This window comes from Erithacus rubecula (assembly GCF_903797595.1).
Source record: "Erithacus rubecula genome assembly, chromosome: 1".
Taxonomy (NCBI): domain Eukaryota; kingdom Metazoa; phylum Chordata; class Aves; order Passeriformes; family Muscicapidae; genus Erithacus; species Erithacus rubecula.
The window spans coordinates 41,764,717-41,788,264 of record NC_136658.1 but is presented as its reverse complement, the minus strand read 5'-3'; the positions used below and the strand labels follow the sequence as shown (position 1 = coordinate 41,788,264).

Sequence of the window (23,548 nt, the reverse complement as noted above, 5' to 3'; positions counted from 1 at the left end):
AAATCATATGGTGGTCAGTGGATTAGAACATCTTGGGGTTACTTTTCATGCCACAGTTTATACTTTTAATGCCTGTTTGCTTATGTTTGCAACAGGGAGAGAAAGCACCGAGGTTGCTGCAGCCTGCAGCAGGACATGGAACTACACAGCCACCCTGAGAGGCCACAGCCAGGACACAGGAAATTCCCACTCTTGCCTCTCTTCAGATCACTTGAGGAGAAATCATCTCAAGCAGCTGCACTCTTCCCAATGTTTTCTACTATTTGATAACTCACTGACTCAACTTGAGCATCTACTCTCCTCCTTCACAGATTTATTTCTTCTTTCTTCTCCCAAGGAGTAAGGATTTTTTTGTATACCTCATCTTTGTATACCACATTGGCCCTTGAAAGGGCAAAATATAGGTTGTAGGAAATATCCTCCACACTCTAGCCTGGACCTGGTGAGCAGGGCAAGCACTGCCTCTTCCCTGAAGCTTTTTTGGGCACAACCTTTTCAACTTGCCTCCAATTGGGATGTCAATTAGGTTTGGACACGGCTGTCTTGAGTCTTTTAGAGCCCCATAGCCAAAAATAAAGAACTTTCTAAGTTCTGAACCAATTAAAAATTTAGTTTTTATCTGAGAAGCCACAAACTGCCTATAGCACTTGCCTTTTTCACTCTCATGCCAGCATGCAGTCCAGATAATGGGAACTTCTGATATAGCAAGATGTGGCCCTGTGGGAATGCAAGGCACACCCTTCTTTCCCCTTCAGACACCACACAAACACACAAAATGTCACAGAGGTGGGACTGCTGGCTTGGGCCTGACTGCAGTTTAACCTGGTAGAGGAAAGGGATGTAGTCTAGAGCCACAGACAAGCTCCCCCACACTCTTGAAAAGGCAGAGGGATGTTTTTGGCTTTTCTCACAAACACAACCCAATGCAAAGGGCCTTTTATACCACAAACAACAGAAGACAGTGCAATGCTTGTGAAGTAAAGGTCTGTGCCAGCCCCAGATTTTGAGTATACTTCTAAAGTTTAGCTTACAAATTAAAGGAAACAGGTAATTTTGATTTGCTCCTCATTTTTGAGGGGGGAGAGACAGAAGAAACCCACTGACCCTATCTTTTAACAGAGAAAGGAAATGGCTTTAGAAAGCAAATTACCTGTAATCTTTATTTGAACAGGGAAGTAAACATGTATTCAACTGATTTTGATGCTGTAATTGTGTGTCACTGCACAATATTCATACTTACACTTTAAAGTGCACCATTACTGGGTAAGTTCCATTTTTCACACAGAAATACACGCAACAGTTTAGAGAAGAAAGAAAAATCCATAAAACAAGAGGTATCAGAAAGAGGTTAAAAATAAGATTTATTTGCAAATCATTTTGACAATAAACTATTATCTCTGAGCTGTGCATTTTGGGGACTACAAGTCAGTTCCTTTGTGTTCTGAGATGTCCATTTGCATGCAGTATGGGATATCTCTAGAATTCAAAATGAATTTCGAAGTGTCCTTTTTTGCCTTGCTGTGCTGAGTAATTCATTCCACAGGCACACTGTAGGAGAGTCAAAGTCTTTGTAATGAGAAACTGTCACAGGAAACACACAAAACCATCTTGGCATAGAAAGAAAACTCACTTGGGAGTTGTTCCACATTTGTTTAACACAGTGTTAAGCATTTCAAGATTCCCACAAGAAGTACCTGGTGCTGTATGAAAAAAAAACCCCAAATAACCCAATGAAAAACAAAAAACCAAGAGCCCAAAACTCAATAAATATCAACATCTACCCCTAAACCTCACAGGTATACTGAAACCTCATTTCTTTCTGAAGTACAAATGCACAACACATTGTTATGATCCAAGTTCCCTCTCTTAGAAGCTGATGAGCTGTCTCATAAAAAAAAAAAACTAAACCAAATTCTCACCATTTAATACTAATAACTGCATATAAATGAGCTCAGGACAAAGGCAATACAAAGTGACATATACCTTATGTCTGACTGTGTGAGGGCAACCTCTCAGTCATGGTTAGAGCCACAGCAGCATAAGAGAAAGACAGCAGCATATTCAGAAAATTTCTTCAATTTATGCCCACCCTCCTCCCTGACCTTCTTCTCTCCACCTTTCATAAAGCCTGGAAATTTTAATTCTGAAGTCTTAGTTTTATTCAGGTGACATCAGAAGTGTATTCTGAAACCCCTACTTGATTAAGTTTTGAGCAGACTACAATTAGCATACCTTGCATTAGGACAAAGTTGAAAGATAACAGAAGGAAATGACGTAATTAAGAGAAGAAATAAAAGAATCTGACTTACATCTATTTTCAATACAGTTCTAGAGAATATTAATTCTCATAATGAAGAGGAACCTTTCCTCTTTACAAAGCTCAAAATAATCCCAATACTTTTCTCCCCTCCCATATATATAATAATGCAGGAAAAGATGTCCAGGTGTCATTGTTACCAGTTCAAACAAAGCATTAATGAATGCATTAGATCATTCAAATGTAAACAAACATGGTTTATATATGTATATATAAATAAATGCCAAAAAAACCAAAAGTTAACAACTACTGGTGATAACCAGTTCATGTAAGTATTTATGTAAAGTTGGAGAGAATAACAGTCTTAGAAACATTATTTTACTTGGGCTACTTTAGAAAGACTAAAACAATGTTCAACTGAAAGCTCTTCATCACCAATGCAGATGCCATTTCACCACAGGGGTTTCCCTATACCTTCTGGGGAACCTAGGCCATTTCTATGAAACAAATGTACTTGGTCATTTTGCATTAGTCATTACTGGAATGATCCTGCAAGCAAGGCCCAGAATCAAGCTATCACTTCAAGCTGAACACCCTAGCTAACATCAGACTGCCTCCTGTAGCTCAAAACTGAAAAGGGATAAAGATTTCAGAACAAATCTGATATTGACAAGCATTGCCTTGTTCAATCCCCACTCAGCCATATTCAGAGAACAATGAGTTTGTGATGGGTAAATTGTAATTCCCACTGGTTATGTTCTCCTGTAGGACAGCTCCAAGGATTCATTCTTCTAAACCTATCAGGCCACCCAGTATTTGTGGTGTAGTCAAATGTAAATATTGTTGAGGTTTACTGACATCTGATTTGGGCCAGGGTTAAGCTGCTGCTGCCAACATGCTGCATCAGCCTGTCCTCATTTCACCTGGGAGAGATTTTCCTATCAGTAGCTGGGTACAGTGCTGTACCAGAATCAGATTATTATACTGATTAGAATCAAAATGTTAATAAAACACTGGTGTTTTAATGTAAACATAGATTAGCAACACAAAGTCAAGGCCTCTCCAGATTCTCACCTCACGTTGTAGGGGTGCACAAGGAATTGGGAGGGTACAGGACAGCTGGCCCCAAGTGACCAATGGGAAGTTCTGGACTACATAGTGTCATGCTCAAAATATGAACTGGGGCAGAAGATGGCCAGGGGCCACTGACCACAAACTAGCTGGGCATCAGTCATCAGGTGGTCAGCAGTTGTGTTGTGCCTCATTCATTTTACATATTTTATTTGCATTATTACTGTTGTTTTCCTTTCTGTTTCTGTCCTATTAAACTGTCTTTACTCAACATATGAGTGTTACTTTTTTCCCCTCAAGTCGACTCCCCATCCCATTTGGAAGGGGGGTGGGCAGTGGGGTGCAAGTGAATGGCTGTGTGGCATTTAGCTGCCTGCTGGGTTAAATTGTAACACAGCTCCTAGAACTCATGGGTTTAGCAGTATTTTCAGGAGACATTTGCCACATCTTACTGAGATTCCAAAGTTTGGAAAATTCCTATCCTGAAACTCCACTATTTGCTGAGGAAGTATCATATTTACTGAGAATTTTAACTAGCTCTGAGCACACAATCTTTAATGGCAACACTTCAAAAAGACCCCATGAAGTCCTACAAGTTCTTTTATCTTACACATGCAGGTCTGACACCTAGAAGTGCTCAGAGTTTGTTTTAGGAGATGTCCTGTACAAGTGATCCAGTTTTTAAATGTTTTGGCAGAATAATGTTATATGAAATCTGTAATACACTTGCAAATGTTTAGAATCCAATGATTACTTATAAGAAGTATTATTGCATTTTAAGCGTAAAAATATAAGAGGTTCTATAAAGAAAATTAAAATAGCATTAATCTAATATTGATAGTCATATAAAATAACTCACAATTATGTAAGTTTCCATATTTAATTACACATTTAAAAATAAGTTATAAAAATAATTAAGCTTTTTTAAAACCCCTAGGATAGTTTATTTTAGGAGTTTTTACTCATATCTACTGATTGTCTAGCATCAGCCACAGCTTCTGGTACTCGAACAGTCATGTCATTCATTGATTTCTTCAAGCAGATTTGGCAGCCTAAACGTGATCTGTGGGGAAACAGGACATTATTGTTAGTTCTAGCCCACCAGCAATCTAACAGCATTTACCCCCTTACATCTCCAACACTCAGTCATCCCAAAGAGATCATGAACTAGGAACAGCCTCTCTTGTGCAGGGCCTTAATCTGGCACAGGAGTGAACCACGTGCATCAGCACAAGGATCTGTGTGGCAATAGCCAGGATTTACAGCCAGAACAGAGCTCAGCACACTGGAAAGTCCCACAACTGAGTACTTCCTGCTCACTGAGATAATGCAGAATATGGGTGACCCTTCCCTTTTCAGTGGGTCACTACCAGGGCAGTCCAGTGCAGGGAGTGATGCCTGATCTCTCAAGGGACATCTGGCACCTCTGAAGAAATAAAGGCAATGGATCTGAACAAAAGCCTCAGAAAAAGTACAGCCTAGCCCCTCCATCCAGATTTCAATGTTCTCAAACTAAAAAACTCAAGACTGGGTGTAAGCCAGAAAACTAAGAGTGAAAACACAAGAAACATAGGAAGCAGAAAGATAAAACACTCAAGGCACTGGAGGAGATGTCATCCTTCATTTCTATACCTATCATTCAGCATGAGAAAAACAGATGTTGCACACAAGCAATTAAAACCAGAAGATTCAATACCACAACACAACTCTGCAGACATCACAAGCTGTTTTTATTGCTGGGATAACTTTAATTCAATGTCCATGTCTCAATATTTAAGTATAGAATACTAAAGACATCAGCAAGGATGTTCCGTAGCACCAGTTCCTGACAAGACACTAGCTAGCTGACAGCCTATTACCAGAATGCAAAGTTCCCACTGTTTTATCCACCTCTCCATATGCATTTATCTGCACTTGCCTTTCAACTCCAAATGTCATTTCCTATTGCTGAAGAGCATAAAATCCCCATGCACATTTTCACGTGCAAGTGATGATATTAGCACAGCACTGAAAACAAACCTTACTCCTCACTGTGTTTTCCTAAGTCTTTCACAAGGATGCTCACACTAACTAAAACCTAGGACCAATGACTTTTACATCATGCTGTTGATCACATACTCTTACCAGGCAGCTTAGTACTTCTTGTTAAAAGATGTTGGGGTTTTTTTAACCAATTAGTTAGCTGTTACAGGTCCTTTGCTCTTATGCTGTTGCATCTCAGAATTTAGTAAACTGCATGAATTGCAAGATCATTTTTCATCTCAGTGACTTATATGAAGAACTTCCGTATCTGTTTCATCTCTCTACAAAAGATCACTTGAATTCTTTCCTTACCCATAGCAGACAGCAGAGAAAAGCAAAAGCCCACAGAATCACAACAGTGTTCTCCAGTTTGAAATCTCACTTCAAAATGCCGAATCTCATTTTAAAATCTGGATTTCCACCTTCCCATTTGTTTGATGTGGAAGGAATCTCAAACCAACTATCCAAGCCTTACGGACAGCAGTTCAGAAATGCCATATTGAATTCCTATAGAGCTCCTGGGTGAATGCTACCCAGCCATTATTCTTTGCTACCACTAAGTTTATTTATCTGCAGTAATACTATTTCCATGGACACGCTGCTTTGAAAGATGATCACAGAACATACCAGGATACCCTCTGCAAAGAAACTTTCCAGTACACAGACAGCCCAATAAATCTCTAGAGATAACAATACACAAGAAACTTTGTTATCTTTTTCTATTTTACATGCACATTCTACACCACCCATTGGCTCTGCATGTAGACAAAATTTCCTGTTTCTGATAGGTTAGAAAAAAAAATATTTGACTACTTTTTGCAAGCTGTTTGTCATTTTTGCTTTAGTATTATTTTAACTTGTCAGGATTTGCACTCTTCCATATTACTACCTTCTACTGCTCTGCAGTTAATTAAAACAATTTCATTTTAACCTGATTAATCCTGCATTTTAAAAAACATGAGCTTTCATGACAGTCGCTGCCTGAAGCTTTCTCAAATACAGAGTCACTGACAAGAATAGGCTGCTATGCTTATACCTACGACAGAACTTAGAAGTGCATTCCATTACAGAAATTTGTATCAGCACAGGAGCCAGGTAACCTGCAGCAAATACCAAAACTTAATTTTGTATGAAGAACTTAGAGGGCAAAATAGAAACATTTAAACAGAGAGCTCTGGCTTGCTATGTTTCCCAATTCTTCATGCTTTAAATGCTTTAAACTTTTTAAGTAAAGGTAGCCAAAGAAAAAAAGGTTTTTATCAGATCATATGCCTCCAGAGCGATTCAGGAATTATTCTGGCCCTGAACCTTAAAGTTACCCTTTATTATGGTAGGTGGCAGGCTTAGTAGACTTCTGGGTTTTTTTCCAAAACTGAAAAAGGGTTTTTGGGTTTTTGCAACATAGGAAAAATTATAAAACAAAAGCTACAAGTTTCTCATAGCCATTTCTTTGCCTTTCAAACCTCCCATAAATGTTCAGATTTGGCTGAAGTGAAAAAGTGTACTGTCACAAGGAAATTGTGAGTACAGGATTCCTTTTACCGATACAAGGAGACAGACAAATTAATGCAGAGTACTTCTCTGCAGAGACAAACTCTATAAAGGTATATAGCCTCTGACGTAATGGGAAAGATTCTCAAACTTCAACAAGCAGTTCCATTGAAACATGAAGGAAAGGCCTAATGAAACCTCCCAAAGCACAGCTGCCTACTGTTCTTGTGAGCATGCTCTGTGATAAAGGCTACTTGTGCACCAGCAAATACAACAGCCCATCAGGAACGGTCTGTGATGAGGATTAACTACAAGATGCGTGATAGTGTGGGTGATGCAGAACAGAGGTTTACTTTAGAGTACCAGCAGTCTAATCCTCATGCCTATCAGCAGCCAGAGCACACTTTAGGATGAGTTTCTCCCAAAAGGGAATCTGGTTTGTGCGCACAAGGAGCACTGTGATATGAGTCAAAACATGACAAGTATGTACACTGATGTCTGTACACTGTTTGTCCTGGAGAAGGCTTAGAGGAAGGATCTTAGCAATGTACATAAATACCAGAGGCTGGATAAGGTGGAGTCTCCATCCTTGGACATACTCAAAAGCTGTCTGGACATGGTGCTGGGCATTGGATCTAGGTAGTCCTGCTTGAGCAGGGGGTTGGACCAGTTGACCTCAAGAGGTCCCCTCCAACCTCAACCCTTCTGTGACTCTGTGAAAAGAAGATCTGACCAAAACCTAAAATACTGACATAAATACATTCAAAAAATGCATTATCTACAGACTACCACAGGAGAAAAAACAGAAGGGAAGAGAAACAAGAATAAGAACATCTACACAGAGGACAGCAGTGGCAGAGCTGAAGTGGGTTTCCAGTCATACTTTAGTGCTAACATTTCTACACCAAACCCTCTGAAGACCAAGCACTTTTCAGTCACAAAACCAACACTAACATCTTTTTAATACTAATTCAGACAAACAACATTTAAACTTGGCAGTCCAATTTGTGTAACAGAATCCAGCTATTCATTTAAGGTGCTCCAAGAATATCAGACTGCCCCTTCTGCAAACCTTTCTTCCCATTCTTTGGGGAAGTAATGTAGGGAAGTGTTATGCTGCCTTACGTTTCTGTGAGGCCATATGCCAGGTCCAGCATGTCCATCTCTTCATCAGTAATTGCATCTAGTTTCTCAAATATGTGGTCTTCAAATATTAAATGACAAGTTGAACAGGCTAACGTTCCTTCACATGCACCTAAAATAAAAAAATAAAGATAATAGAAAACCCAAGTTTCAAATTGCAGCTGAATTTCAAAAGAAATCCTACATGTGTTTGTTTCATACAAGAAGTCTCAGTTGATTAGCCAAAATAATGTTCTACATATTCCCACTTTCACACACCTACTCTGCATTCAACTATTACTAGTATTTCTACAGTTATTATACCATGAAGATTTACTTAAATGCTAAATAATTAGTTAAAAAAATGCTAAGAAATCAGTTAAAATACTTGACTAATTCTCCCTCCATCATTTAAAAAAATAGCTTTTTACTGTAAGAATGCAAAAGCAGACAATGCTGTCAATCAACACTACTTTATTTCCAATGCTGGTCCTTCTTATCTCTCTCTTTTCCAGGTTTTTGAGGTGGTTTTCTCTAAAAGTTCAACAGCAGATACCTGCTACACAAAAACAATTCCTTAGAAGTACAGGGAGGAGGGATTTTCTACTTATTTCTTCTCACTCAACAGAACACTAATTCACAGCAACAAAGGTAGGCTAGAGAGATGGCTACTAAATGGATTACGAGGTGTTCCAGTTCGGATCAAGAACCTAACAAGTTGCTAGGGCAGAGCAGCACAAGCACCAACTCCACCTACCTGCTACAGCAATTAGGACACCACAGCACAGGAGAAGTTTGAACCCTGACAAATTTCTCTCTGTCACTATATTGGGCTGTCTTAGGCTGGCATCAAGTTCTCCACAGTGTTGAAAAAGAAATCTGCAACTTCAAGAAGCGGGGAAAGCTAAATACTGTGGAGATTACAAACCTCAGGCTCCGATTTAAATTGACAGAAGAGAATCAGATAACACATTAGCCAATCTTCACTTATTTCTAGGGAGAACAGAACCAAAAATACTGTGACAACATCACCCTTGTAATCATATGCAAATAAAGGAAGCAAGGTTGTATGTATAACTACTGCTATGGAAAGAAATAGTGGCACTCATCATTAGACCACAAGAACACTGAAAGCACCATGGTGCTACAGTACCAAAAGCATAGTGAGCACAACACTGCAATACAACATTGGATTTTTACATTACATAATGTCTTCAAATACACATGAAAGAGCAGAATTTCATTAAAGTACCAAACAGAAAATTTGTCATATCAGCAGCTCAAGGATCCTTAATGTTGGGAAAGTAAGGGAAGGGGTGAGGGAAGAAGGAAAGAACACTGACCAGTCTTTTTGAACAATGGAAGGTCTTTCCACAACTGAACAACTAGCAATAACAAACAAATTGAGTGCAGCTGAATCATTCAATAGAGCTGCAACCCTTTATACAAAGATATTTATGTTATTGTTAATGCATATGGAATGCCCCCTAGTGACAGAAGCAAATAAGCAGGATTTACATTTTATTTTTCCCTCATTACTTTTTTTTTTAAACACAGAACATACATTATTACTATGATTTACTATTATTTTTCTGCCCTAGTATGATGTTTCATTAGCAAGTGGTTATTGAATGGGACTAGCACATATTATAATTAAAGATTGTTACAGTACTCCAAATTTTCAGTTTGGCTTCCTTTTATTGACAGCATTGTTTCTTCCTGCTTTGCCACAATGTTTTAACACATCTGATATTGACACAGAGAACATTTACTGTAGAATACAAGCAGGCCAGCCATAAGCCTAAACGAGTCATTGAATAAGTGGTGCATAAAGCCAGTTGCATTAGAAGTTTTCAAGACAATTTTTCTTCCCCAGATATACGAAACTCTACACATAAAAGATGTCTCAGATACCAAGATTTCAAATCTTATCAAAGATTTTATAACTAGCAGTAAAATTTATTTGCACTTAACTAAAACACACAAACTGTGCTCCACTACTCTGCTGGTTTTTTTCACGCCATACATTCAGTTCTGAAAATTGTACTTACTACCACTTTCTGCTTTAGTTATATTAATTTTTCAGCTCATGTTCATATAAATGCCTTCCCAAGGTATTTAACTGCAATTACCTAATACTTTTGAACCATGTGGTCTAGTGGTTTGAGCAATGAGGGCTGGTGGAAGATGCCCATGGCAGAGGGGTTTGGAACTGAACGATCTTCAAGATCCCTTCCAACCCAAACCATCCTATGATTCTAACTATGGAATGTGCAAAAGTCTCAAGAAATAGAGACAAATTGTAACTTCCTCCTGTTTTGATTTTAAACAGAACTCATACCAAGCTAGAATATCACAAGGTTTCCTTTATCCTAGTTCTTTAATAAGAATTAAACTCTTCACGCTTCCCTGCTAACACGGATTTGGTTGTTTCTTTCACTTTGCACTCCTCTGCTATAGATATGGTGCTACAAAGAGCCTGGTAATAAATTGAGACAGTCTGGCACTGCAAAAGTAACCAGACATTGTTAGACATACACCAGTTCTGTGCTGCCTCCAGAAAAGAACCTTTCAGCTCAGAAGAGGCCTGCAGGTGGCACTTTGACAGCACTCTGTGCATATTCCTTCCCCTCTTTAACACTCAAGCCAAGATCATCCCAAGTTTTTTTCCAAAACTTTAACCAAATGATTCTATGCATCTGCAGGAGGAAAAAAGGAGAGAAAAATCCAAGAGAAGAATAGCTAGGTTTTATATATTTAAAATATTCTTTGACAGTTGGACTCAATGATCTTAAGGGTATTTTCCCATCTAAATGATACTGTAAATATTCATGCATAGAGAAACATAATTTCTAGACGCTGATTAAAATATTCAATTAATCTACTTACCAAAACCATCTATGTCTAGATTATTGTCAACAACAACATCCAGCAGTGAATCCCCAGGTTTTCCCTTGGCTGTTAGTTTGTCACCATCACGGTTTATGAAATGAACAGTTATTTTATCTTCTGAGCTGAAAAAGAAAATTATATAATACAATTAAAGAATTCTAGAAGTTTTTTAGCACTTTAGAACTGATGAATACCACTAAAATAATAGCTGATACTACTACTGTCTACTCCAAGAAAAGAAAAATCTAATTTACTGGCTTTTAAAAGCTGTAACATGTACAGGCTTTTACTGCTGTACATTGAACAAAGACTGTGAAAAATAAGAAAAAAAGCAAACCTTGGTGTTTGTTTTGTCACTACAAGCTATATAGGATCCAGATGTTTTGCCTTTTACCAAAGACAGTCAGTTTGTTTTAGGTACAATATTTGCATTTTTAACAAATAAAGGAGCTTATTTTAAATGCTTCTCTCCACACCTTTCTGTGAACTCTTGCTTTGGATTTATGATTTTTTTGTGTCTCATAATTATAATTTAGAATAAATTCTAAATTTTACCATTTCTGCTTAGAGATTTAGGTATTTTACTTTATTAGTTACAAAATTTAATTCTCTCCTTCCACAACAGAAATACTCCAATAGCATTCTACTGTTTTTAGGCACAGACTCTCTGAAGAGTTCATCTTGTAAACATTAATTCTAGTGAAGTACAAAGTTTTTACACTGGTTTCAAGGAAATAAAGTTTTTACTGCTTTTTTTTTCCCAGACAATTGCTTACTTAAGAAAAAATTCACTTGCAGTCTGCACAAAAATTTCATAAGACTAAAGCTTTTAACATTTAAATTTTATTCCTTTCCATATTACTTTATTTCATATGCAAATTAAAGGAAAGCTTTAAATATACTAATAAAATACAGTATGTTCCATTTTAAACAGACTACTTTCTTCCAACAGTAAGTGAGCAAAACAAAAACTTGTTGGATGGAGAGTGAAGAAATCTGCCAGGAGATGACAGATAAAAATAGAATGACTAAAAAACTAATTCAAAAATTTATGTTTCCATGTCAAATCCATGTTTAAGAACCACGTGCTTCATATTACCCATATTCTTCTTTGTAACTGTGATTTATGTCATATGAAAAATATGCAAACTTGCAAATCAAGTCAGCCCCTGGAAAACTCTAACCTGTACATCTGAATATTAAAGAAAAAAATTGCAAGTGGCCATGCTGAAAAATCAGTAAACGAATTATTTTTGTAACTGGCTGCAAAAAAATATGTTTTTAGCAATCTGAGTCCTGGCTTGTTACGAAACAACAAATGTTTGTTGCTATGGACTTCTTACATTTGTCACAAGTTTCACTGGCACTGGTATGCTCAGGGATGATTCATTAGAATGTCATGTTCAATTCTTTACCTATCATTCCTCAGTCAACTTTCCAGAAGGCAACCACAAGTATTATTAACTACAAATTCATTCCAGAACTGTAATTGATAACAAAGGGTAGACCTTGCTGACCCGCAGCATGCAATTGAAGCACGTTCTATAAAAAAAATTATTTAGGTTTTCTGAATATCTTTACAAAATATGACTTATGTTGCACAGTCACCTCTGATATCCAAGGACCACCAGCAAACCATTCTGTGGGGGTTTAAGAAACCACTCTGCTTTTCATTTTGCTCCTCAGCTATGTTAACACCTCCCACAGCAGAACCAAGGAAACAAGCACCCACTTAGATAAACTAGTACAAAATTCACCACCCCCTCTGGGAGCTTAAGATTGATGGGTTTAGACTGCATCTGGAAAGGTACAGATTCACATTCTGAGAGCCTAAGCTAACGTCTGACAGTGTAATTTTAACTGCCTCAAAAAAACCATTCCAGAGCTCAAAGTACACTCTCCTTTGCTGAAATATTTCTGTCAACATGACAAAAAAACAACACTGACAGAAGACACAATGCAATACGTACTTGCATTTCTGGTATGCTCTGCCCAAGGTATAGACATGGCATATACTAAATATTTATTCCAGTATCTTAAACATATGCTTTATTATTCGATTAGGCACTCACAAGTACCATGGACCAAACAGTAAGATGTCTGGGCATCCATTAGATCTCTGGAACATTTGTAAACAACAAGTCAGCTCCCTCCCAGTTTTCAAAACACACATGAAAACTGTCTTCACCTGTGGTTACACTTGAATCCGATTAAACAGCACAGTGCCAGGAGAAGAACAGTCCCACCCCCGCTCCTTTGTTCCTCCTCTCTCCAAACTCACACTGTCCTGCAGTAACCTCGGTCCGGGAATGCACTGGCTGAAAGCCAAGGTCAATAACCCCACAGATGTCAGAACCAGCAGAGGCAGACTGGCCCTTAGATGAAATTTACACCAGTGTAGAATGGCTGTGCTACTGCAACTTCATGCTGCAATGACACAATCTGAGTTTCATGATCAGATTAAACAAATCTCTTTACAAAATCAAAATGTGGGTTCAGATGATCCCCACTCCAAACCAACCCACCATCATCCTTGCACCAGTACAACCACAAGTCAACCCTTTTTGCTAATGTGGATGAAAAGCAATCACAAAAACAAAGTAGACCCAACTGGACCAGAAAGCAAAACTGACAAAAGTGCCACTGCCCACAACAAAAACAAGGAAACAGCAGTGGGATGCCCTTGTCAGTAGGGGCAATTTGGTATTTGCTTCAGCCAGTTGAGGACCTGTACTGTGGCTATGCACGCCTCATGGTGTGGCAGGTCACTGACTTTGTTACAAACTGATACAGTAATTAACCTTTTGGAAGGACCTAAATCACCCTGATAGTTAGATATAGCTTTCTTAAGTATTTCAGTAAATCTGGTTTTGGGTTTGGTTTCTTTTTGTTTTGTTTTGTTTTTGCTATTGCCATGTTCTATCACTCTTTACTTCACCAAAATATTTAAAAGAAAAAAATCTCTGATGCTTTACTTGGGGAAAATACTTCCAGAAGTGTGTGTATTTACTAATCAGACTAGTCAGACACTCAAACCACACACTCAGCCAATCTTCACAATGACTGGGCGATACCATTAAAAAAAAAATCTCACCTGCACGAAACAATATTTAGGCTTTATAAATTTCAAATACGGGTTTTGTCCACCCAGACACTGTTTGTATCAAGAAAAAACTATCCAAACAGCAACATGCTGCAAACCAGTCACAAGCAATTAACATAGCCAGGTCTATGCAAGTATGAATAGCCTCAGGATTATCAGGAAAAACACAATTTATTTTGTGTTATCTGCATGGAGCATAAACATCCCAATCCATGCTCAGATAAATGCTTTTCACCAGATGTAAAATACAATTAATTTCTTCATATGGCTGCTATAGTACTAGCAGCATTTTTCATCAAGCTTCACAAGGATACCCTAAATCAGGCATACTGCAAAGGCACAGAGGAGCATCAGAGAACTGTAAGTGCTGTCTGTTGTCCCTGTCATGCAAATAATGGCAAATACTGCAAAAATCTCAACAACTGTTTCTTCCCCCTTAAAAGAATTATCCTTTTGAATCTCCAGCTATTACTTCCAAGTTAAGAATCACCTCTTACATTCCTCCAAACAAAACATAATAACCTGGTACTGCACATGGTGAGCCAGCTCTGTTATTCTCAGATCTTTTAATAAACAGCAAATCTAACAGCCCTAACTACCCGAGGAGTTCCATGAATTAAACTATTATACAGGCCTCAATCAACAGAAGTTATAAATCTGGACTAATCTTTAAAGTATGCAATTAATATGTTGTGCACCAAAAACCTTGTACAGATAACCAGATTGGTATAAAAGAACTCTGAAATAACTACTGTTCACCATGAAATTAAAAGGAAGAACAAAGGATAAAAAAGGAGCAAGAGAAAGGAGGAAATGGAAAATGAAAACATAATGCCTGATGCTCCACTGAAACCCTTGGAGACCTCTGCTCACAGGGACCACCCCAGGTAATGTTCTGTATAGTGAGGTCTTCATCCTCTACACAAATACAGCTAATTTTACATACATAAATAATGAAATAACACTGCCTGATTATATAAAGGTCAGGAACTGAGTCTCAACGATGCCCAGAAAGTAACTTATGCATAAATGGAGAAAACAGTAATATACAAAAATTTTCCTTTTCTGCCAACTCAGCCAGGTTATGACACTGAGTATATGAACAACATTGGAAATGCTTTTTGCATAAGCTTTTTTGCTGGTGTGCTTGTAAAATGAATGCAAATAAATTCCATTCTGTATTCAGCCTGTTTGTGACAGACATGAGGGGATTGCAGCTCTTACACTACTAGGAAATTTCCTCACATTGGGTAAGGAAATGTTTTCCCTTATAGAATTCTTTTTTCAATTATTTTAATACCTTTTAAACAAAATGGTCAATATGTCACATCTTTACTTTGAAAATTAAAATCAGGGATGTCAAAATCAACTGATTAACATCAGTATCCCTCAGAGAAAAGATCTGACTAGCAACTTATTCATCTCCTGTGGAAGTCATAGGCTAGAAAAGTTTAGTATCTCTCTCCATATTAAAAGTTTCTGCTGGAACAAAGTCAAAGATTACCTACAGGAGAGTTTAAAAACAAACTACTGAGCCAGCTTTGATGTCAAGGGCACTATCCCAATCTTCTGGAAACAGGCCAGGCTACACCCCTGATGCTGGGCTGCTGATTGTGGTGTCCTGATCCAAGTCTGGGAAACTTCTCTGACAACCAAGTGCATCATGCTTTTAAAACTTATAAGTTTTAAATACTGAAAGTTAGCTGTAGCCTCTGACCTGCCTTCGAATATACAAACTTCAAGCCAGAGGGCTGTGCATAAACAATCTGTGACTACCTGTAATAAGCACCAAAACTACAGGTGTGGACTGTGTAATATTAAACACCCACAGATGCAATGCACTCTGAAATACCTGCTCATACATATTGGTGAGGAGGAGCTCTGCATGTTTAGATTGGACCACAGAATCAATTAGCCTGGAAAAGACCTCTGAGATCATCAAGTCCAAGCTATTACCAAACATGACCATGTCAACTAAATCATGGCACTGTCATGTCCAGTCGTTCCAAGAAGAAAGCTGAAAAAGTGCTCTTCAGTACGGAAACACTATGCCAAAAGCAGAAGACACTAAGTATTAGGATCTCTTTGATATGTACTGTACTTCTACCACAAGCCAAGCCAGAATATCACGGGAAAAAAAAACCCAACCAAACAAAAAAACCCAACAAAACCCAACAACAGCAAAAAGAAAAACAAGTGCAACTTCAGTAAGGTCATAACCTCTAGGAAAACCAGTCTGAGCACCGGAACGCAGGTTTAGCGTTCAATAACTCTGCAAGCCATTTCAACGGGGTTCCAGGTCACAGCGACCCTGAGCCTCACCCGCGCTGGGACGGCGCGGGGCCCGCAGCGGCGGCACAGCGCTCCGGGGCACAGCCGGCGGAGCGGAGCCCAGAGCGCTCCGGTGCCCCCGCCACAGCCGGCGAGGGCCGGAGGGGCCGGGACCCGGCAGGGCACCGCGGGAAGGTCATGCCGCGCCAGCCCGGCCCGGCGGCCCGTGCCACAGGCAGCCGCTGGCCCCGGCTGCCGCAGCGCCGAGCCCCGGCCCGGCTCCTTCGGGCCGCCGCCCCGGAGCCCGCCTGGCGCCTCACGGCCGTGACCCCCTTACCTGAGCACCGCCCGGGCAGAGAGGCTGAACGGCCGCGCTGCCCTCCCGGCAGCGGCAGCGCCGCCGCAGCCCGGCCTCGGCCCGGCTGCCGGCGAGGTGGAGGAGAAGAGCCAGCGGCGGGAGGAAGCGGCGGCGGCCCGCAGGAGCCGCGCCGGCCCCGGGGCGGCCATGGCGGCGGGACGGGAGCGCTGAGGCTCGGCGGCGGGGCGGGGGTAAAGTCCCGCCGCTTACGCCTGCGGCGCGCGCGGCGGCGATTCCCGCAGCCGTTTACGCAGCGCGCGACCCGCCCCCGCCGGCGTGACCGCGGGGTTACGCAAAGTGCGCGGCGGAGCGCGGAGGGGCGGAGCGGCGCGAGAGCCGCCCCCGCCGCCTCCATCGCCTCCGCCGGTGCCCTCAAGTGCCCTCGGTGCCCTCGGCATCCTCGGCTCTCCCCCTCGGCCTCCCCCGGCCCCAAGCCTGTCTCTGCGCTTCCCGGGAGAGCGGAGCCGTGGAGCCCAGCGTGTGCTGATCCTCTGCCCGGCTGGGTATACGACGGATTTCCCGTCACAGCGAGGACTCGGCGCTGACACGCGGTGGAGGAGTCACCCAAAGGGCCGTCGCTACTTCACAAATGCCCCTTTGGGTGGCCCGGTCTGTGGGGGAGTGGGCTCCAGATAAGGGCTGGGTAAGGGGTCGATGCTACTTGGAACTCCCTTGAAAAAGCTTATTATAATGCGGAACTCCCGGAGAAGAGCAGCTGGCAGCGGGGGAGTCTGAGCCGTCCGCCTGTGCTGTCCTGGCAGGACCATGGAGAAGTTCCCAGTTCCTCATCACTGTTTCTTAGGACAGAGGATCCAAACTCTAAAACACGGGCATCAGCAAATGGAGAACAGTGCTGCTCCATAGCGGGGGGTGAACGCTCATGGTGCGTGGCTGAAGTACCAGTATGTGCCACAGGAAATTTTGAAATTTCCTGAGCAAGCACAGACTGCACATGCAGGCTTAACTTCTCTCTGGTAGTTTTGATCAGATGGTTATGTTGATACCCTTCATTCTACCACACCCTAACTGGAGAGTTCTGAGTGAATAAGGAAGAAATGCAACAATTACTATGAAACCTTTCTTTCAAATGGGACTGGAAATGAACGGGGAAAATAGGAGGGAATACCTCACACACTTGAGGTTGCAAAGATTATTCTTGATGCCTTATAATTTTGTTGCAGCAGAATAAGATTGAAGAGGGAGATAATATACTATATGACTTGGACTTCTTTATTTTCTTTAAGGAGAAGAGTAGGTTCTGGTGGAAATATCCTGGTGGAATTGTCAAGAGCCTCCAAACTGTCTTCCATAAACCAAGTGATCCATAAACCACACTGATCTCATTTTCATTGGATTTCACTCTTTTGCACTACAAGAGAATGTGGCCAAGAATAATGCAGATTATTTCAATGCTATCACTACAGCATGGGGTTATATATGCACAATCTTAAGGCAGTATACAGCTAAATGTGTACAGTTCCAGCTGGGTGTCTAATATTGTAAAGCCAAAAGAGCACATGACATAATCTAGTTTGACTTCAACCAGATGGCTGCTCATGGTAAATTAAAGGTTAATGCAGAAAATAATGCAGGAAAGGGACCCTCTATACCTTACAATGTAAACCTTTGGTGTCACATTCAACTCAAGCATCTAAATGAAGTATTTATCCATTCCTAAAGTTTTCTTGCTTGTATTAATTGCAGTGAAAAAGTCCCAAAATTTTATTCCTTGGAAGTGGAGAAAGCCTAATTATTTATCAATTTTCAACTTGAGTCTGAGTGTCCCTAATGGCATGACCCTGATACATCCTAGGATTGCATTTGATCTTTTTTTCATGTACAAATTAAATCAGTGAGCTTTAAGTCAGTGTGATTAGTTAATAATCCAGATGTCCTTTGCTGCTTCTCATTAATGAAGCCATCATTAACAGCAAGAGTCCATGGCTTGCCCAAACTGAACAGAGTAAGGTCTTTGAACTTAGCTTCAGTCTACTTTCATGTGAGGTTTTCACTTATGTGCCATGTTAACAGAAAAGGCCAATTCCATGAACCTGCTTCCCTTGTGTTGGATATGTTCCATAGCTCTGTTCCAGCTCTCTGACTGCTGTGGCCCTGAGCACGTTACCCCTTTGCAGAAATTTAGTTGGCAGAGTCCAAGGTCAGTTTCTTCACTGATAAGAGGAGCTGTGAAAAAAGCCAGCAGCAAGAGTCTGTCTGTCCCTGGAGAGCCACTTCTAACCTGTGGCTTTGTGCTGGCCCTCAGGTGTGCAGCAGCTCTGATCACACATCTCACATCTCCATGAGCCTGGCCCTCACCCGGACCTGCTGACTGTCCTTGTTTGAAGGACAGGTGTTTGCCAAAAGCAGAAACTTGTCTTTGAAATCAAATTATTCCCTCCAAATTATTACAATTTTGAAATTAAAGGGCCTCTCAGGCAAAGATATGGGAATTAGGAATAGCAGTTCTTTACTAGGAAAATTAAAATAGAAATACAGTATTACAAAGAACAATCCCAAAAACACTGACAGAGTCAGAATACAGCCTGACACCCTGTCAGTCAGGGTGTTGGTAGCAGTCCCATTAAATGGTGGCTGCATCCTCCTGCAGTGGCAGATGTGGTTCAGCTGAAGCAGTGCTGCTGTAGAAGGTGCAATTTCCCTCTGAAGGTCCAGGGATGATGTGGAAAGGCCCGGTTTTCCTCTGGAATCCAGTGGAAAGAAGGATAACTTGCTGTCCACATCAACCCAACACACTGACCTGGCAGCCAGGCTTGGCCTTGGACCTCCCTTGCCACTGCAGCCCTGCTGGGTGACTGTGTGGGCTGTGTCTGACCCTGACCACTGCCTCTCGACCTAATCTTGGCCCTGGGTTGCTACTCCACATCCTGGCTCCTTGGTGATGAAGTGACTGCTTTCACTTGCCTTGGTATTGTGCTTCATTTCTGGCACACCTTCTGTTGCAAAGCAGCCAAATCTTGCTGCTCCCTGACATCCACCACCCCTAAACACAGAGACCACATAATTTAATTTCTATATAATATGCAATTTTGGGTGGGCAAGCTTAAAGAAAATGGTGGAGCAATTTAGGTCAGGACTTTCGTATGAAAAGAGTAGCAGAGTAAAATAAAAGAAAAAAAATTACAAACCACGTGTACCTGTCATCTCTTTGAATCTCACCTTGGTTGTGTGCAAGTTTCTGTTCCTTGTCTTTGTGGGATATTCATTCTAATGGTAAACTCTTTGCAAGAGGCACTTCATCATTTCTTTTTTTTTTGTTGTTGTTGTTGTTGTTGTTGTTGGGCTGTTTTTGTTTGTTTGTTTTGTTTTTACTATAGGTTCTGGAGCAATGGGGAGGATTTTTATTGCTGCTTGTTTTTTGTTTTTTGGGGTTTTTTTTGTAAATATATCCTCCAAGTCTTTACCATTTTGAAGATTGTATTTATAGGAGGCCAACCAACCACTAGATGGCAAACAGTTTCAGCAAGAGAGATAGCACATGGGTATTGATACAGCCTCCTGTCCTCAGCTTCATCTTTCCTTTTCTTGTCCAGCTTTGTGGGTAGTACCTGGGAAACCTCACCTGAAGCTAAGATGGCCCTTCTTCTCCCTACCTGTCCCTCTCTTGCTGTTGTAGGATTTATGAGTCAGGTGTGGGACGGATTCACACAGGTGATTTTTGCAGAAACTAACAAGGAAAAAAAAACCCTAAACAAAACAAACAAACAAAAAAACAACAGAAAGAAAAAAGAAGCAAGCAAGCAGTTTCCAGGCATTTCACTCCCATCAACCAGCCTGGAGACCCACTTGCAGAACAAGATGTATCCTGAGAGAAAAGCAGTCCCAGCTTGGATTGTTTTATGCTGCTAAGAAAAGGTACCACATATTCTTTTTTTGGATAAAGAATTCCAAAATTCAGGATGATATAAACATTAAATATGTGTATCATTATCAGCAGATAATGTGTATAAATTACTACAGAGGGTCTTTCTGAGTTCTGTTTCTTCTGTCTAAAAGAACGTGGCATGAATACTTATTTACAAAACAGAAATCCAACTTGATTTTTAAAAAAAAATTTGAAAATAAAAAAAAATCCACCAAGTAATCAGACTTCTATATACCATTAGCTTTTCTGGTCACTATCAATTCCCTGTGAACATGTGTTTTAACCAGGATTTTCTTGGAAATAGACGTGTCAAATTATCCCTTTCAGTTAAAATATTCAGGGAGATCAGAGAAAGGAAAGAATCCATCCAGCCATAAACCCATGGAATTTCCATCTGTAGCTGAGTGAGTGGGACACAGGCTCTGTTACCCTCAGAGCAGGAACACTGCACTTGAAAGAGCGGTGAGGTCTGAAGTAACCCATGTTTGAGAAAAGGCAGGAATGTGAAGGAGAGGTAATCCAAGTAATCCATGGTAATCCAAGTACCATGAGAGTGTCTGTAGCTGCCAAGTGATTCTGTAGCTAAAGGGAGGTCTGGGAATTTTGGCACTTTGTTGGTGTGATTGATTAAATATGAGTAATGATCTAATATCAATATCCAACTATGATGAACAAAAGACTCTCTAACAGTTTAGAGTTAGAAAGTGTATATTTAATTTGATATCAGGTAGCTGCCCCTTAATACACACTGCAAAGCTACAAGCAATTCCAGAGTTTCTCATTACTAACATGGCTAAACAAACATAAAATGACAAGCAATTAGTTATTTAAGTACAGGATAACCATCTCTAATCTAGGTTCTTTTAACTAACTACTGACTCTTAACTATTTTCAATGAAGCCTATCTATCTGCTCTAATTAATTCCAGCAAACCTATCTTTAGCTAAAATCTTAATTTTTCTAAAATTCATGTCTCATTCTCCACCTCTTCTTTGAAATGAGTAAATTCTTTTACTCAGTATAGAGTTTTTTTTTTCATCTATCCAAACCATACAGCTAGTGTCTCTCAAGATCAAGCCATACACCTCCAATAGTGATGCTAAAGCTGCCACTCATCGTAGCATCCTCTAATTCCAAACAAATATTGCAATAGACAGGATCAAACTTATGCTAACCAAAATAAGCAGCACAATGATAGGGTGAATCAAGGCACTGGTTGCTGTTGGTGACCATCCAAAAAGCACATCCCAGCAATGACAAGACAAGTATTCTTCAAACATTTTAAAAACCCTTTTTATGGTCTTCATGTCATGGTGCATTGTGATCAAAGTCTTTTTTCCTGCATCTTGAATTTCTTTTAAAATTTCATTCAATTTGTGATGTTTCCACAACTGAGCAACTAGGGTCAAATTCATTCCTATAGGCACAGGCAGTATTTTCTGCACAGTTACTAGGTTTGCCTTTATGTACTGATTTAAAATACAGGTGCCAATATGAAAAGTCACATCTCTCAATTTTAACAAAATTACAAACACATCATAAATTGAGTTTCATTCACTGTTAGGTTGTCTATCATTATGGTGGGACATGCTGTCCTGAGACAAACTTGTTCTGTATACACAAATGAAGTAATCTGGTTGATTATATAGGTGCATTTCAAAGTGACAAATGCTTTGGTCCATGTCCAAACAAGTATCTTTATCATCTTCCAGAGTCCCCTCATGTATGTATCCCAATTGTTTCCTCATAGAACAGGACTCTAGGTTAATGGTTTACCACTTCCCTTCAGTTTCTCATGCCCACATTCTATGTTCAGAGGGATACAATACAGTCCCCTCATGATTTAGTCCTAGAGTGACTGTTGGCTGTATGAAGCTCACTGATGCATTGTGTATAGTTATAATAAAGGCTGTCACCACATTCATTCATTACAAGGTCATACGTGAAATTGAGTAAAACCCACCAAGACTGAAGCTCTCTCTCCATATCAGAGGCATTACCCCAAACAATTTTATGAACTTCAGCAGGGAATGTTCCTTCTCCCCATTCTCTGGTAACAGCAGCAGCCACTGACTGCATCCACATTTTGCTTGAGTACACCCAAGAGCCAAGGAGATGTTTTCACTAGCTGTGCCTAGCGTGTTAATTATCACTTCATGGTTCTGCTCTTCTGTGTTTTCCCATTCTGGTAATACTTTGGACAATTTCCAATGATTGTTACCTAGCGCCAACGAAGAGGATTGCAAAGGCTGCTGTAATGTAACCAAATCACTCCAATTACGGACAATTTGCTCATTTACACTTCAAAATCCATTGTATTTAAATTCCCAATCCTCTCCCTAATAACCCAGTAAAATCTCTCTTTTTTTCCCTAAAATTAGAGGGCATATAGCTTTGAAGCCAAATGGTCCAATCCATAAAAGAAGTTTTGAGAAATTGGGCACATTCTGGCTGTATGGCAGAAGCATTTACTTGCATCCCCATTTCTACTCATTTTAGAGATCATTCCAGGTTAATCAATAGCCTCTGAATTCCTGTTTTCTTAATAGCATATGGCCCAATTTTAGTAATCGTGGGAGTAGTAAACTGTTCCTCTTCTAAAATAATTGAAGTTTGGGTTGTTACAGCCTTCCTTGGCACTGGTGGGGTTGTTTTGGCTTTATCCTTATGAAACTCAGTGCATACCTGGGTGGTGTTACAGTCAAGATTAAACCCTTTTGCTGCACACCCTTCAATTTTGAGTCTAAACTCAGGACACGTAGTTAAGCATTTGTCACAGCATCCAGGACCAACTTGGACGAGTTCCATAGGTAGATAGTGAGCCTCATGGAACCCATCTGGTACGAACGCATACGCACATCCCCAAATATTTTTCCCTTCCAACATACTTGCATTCATGACTTTTAGCATTTTCTTCAAAGCCCTATGAGAGTAGCGATCATAAGCTTTGAAATATCCTAATTACATTATACCCACATGTGGTGTTGTTTTGACTCCTATTGTAATTGTGCTAACGAGCTTTTACCTCATGTTCATGATAATAATAAGTCTGTTACTCATTATTCCAAGTGAATTTCA

General features: G+C 40.2%; 1 protein-coding gene across 1 annotated transcript; it reads right to left on the bottom strand.

Annotated features, from left to right (window-relative positions):
- Positions 1 to 1,337: 1,337 nt before the first annotated feature.
- Positions 1,338 to 16,864, bottom strand: FDX1 (ferredoxin 1). Its single transcript, XM_079298764.1, has 4 exons — positions 16,567 to 16,864; positions 10,853 to 10,977; positions 7,967 to 8,096; positions 1,338 to 4,391 (listed from the first exon to the last, which is right to left on the bottom strand). The coding sequence occupies exons 1-4, from the start codon at positions 16,734 to 16,736 to the stop codon at positions 4,277 to 4,279; spliced, it is 540 nt and encodes a 179-aa protein (XP_079154890.1). The 5' UTR covers positions 16,737 to 16,864; the 3' UTR covers positions 1,338 to 4,276.
- Between the last annotated feature and the right edge of the window lie 6,684 nt (positions 16,865 to 23,548).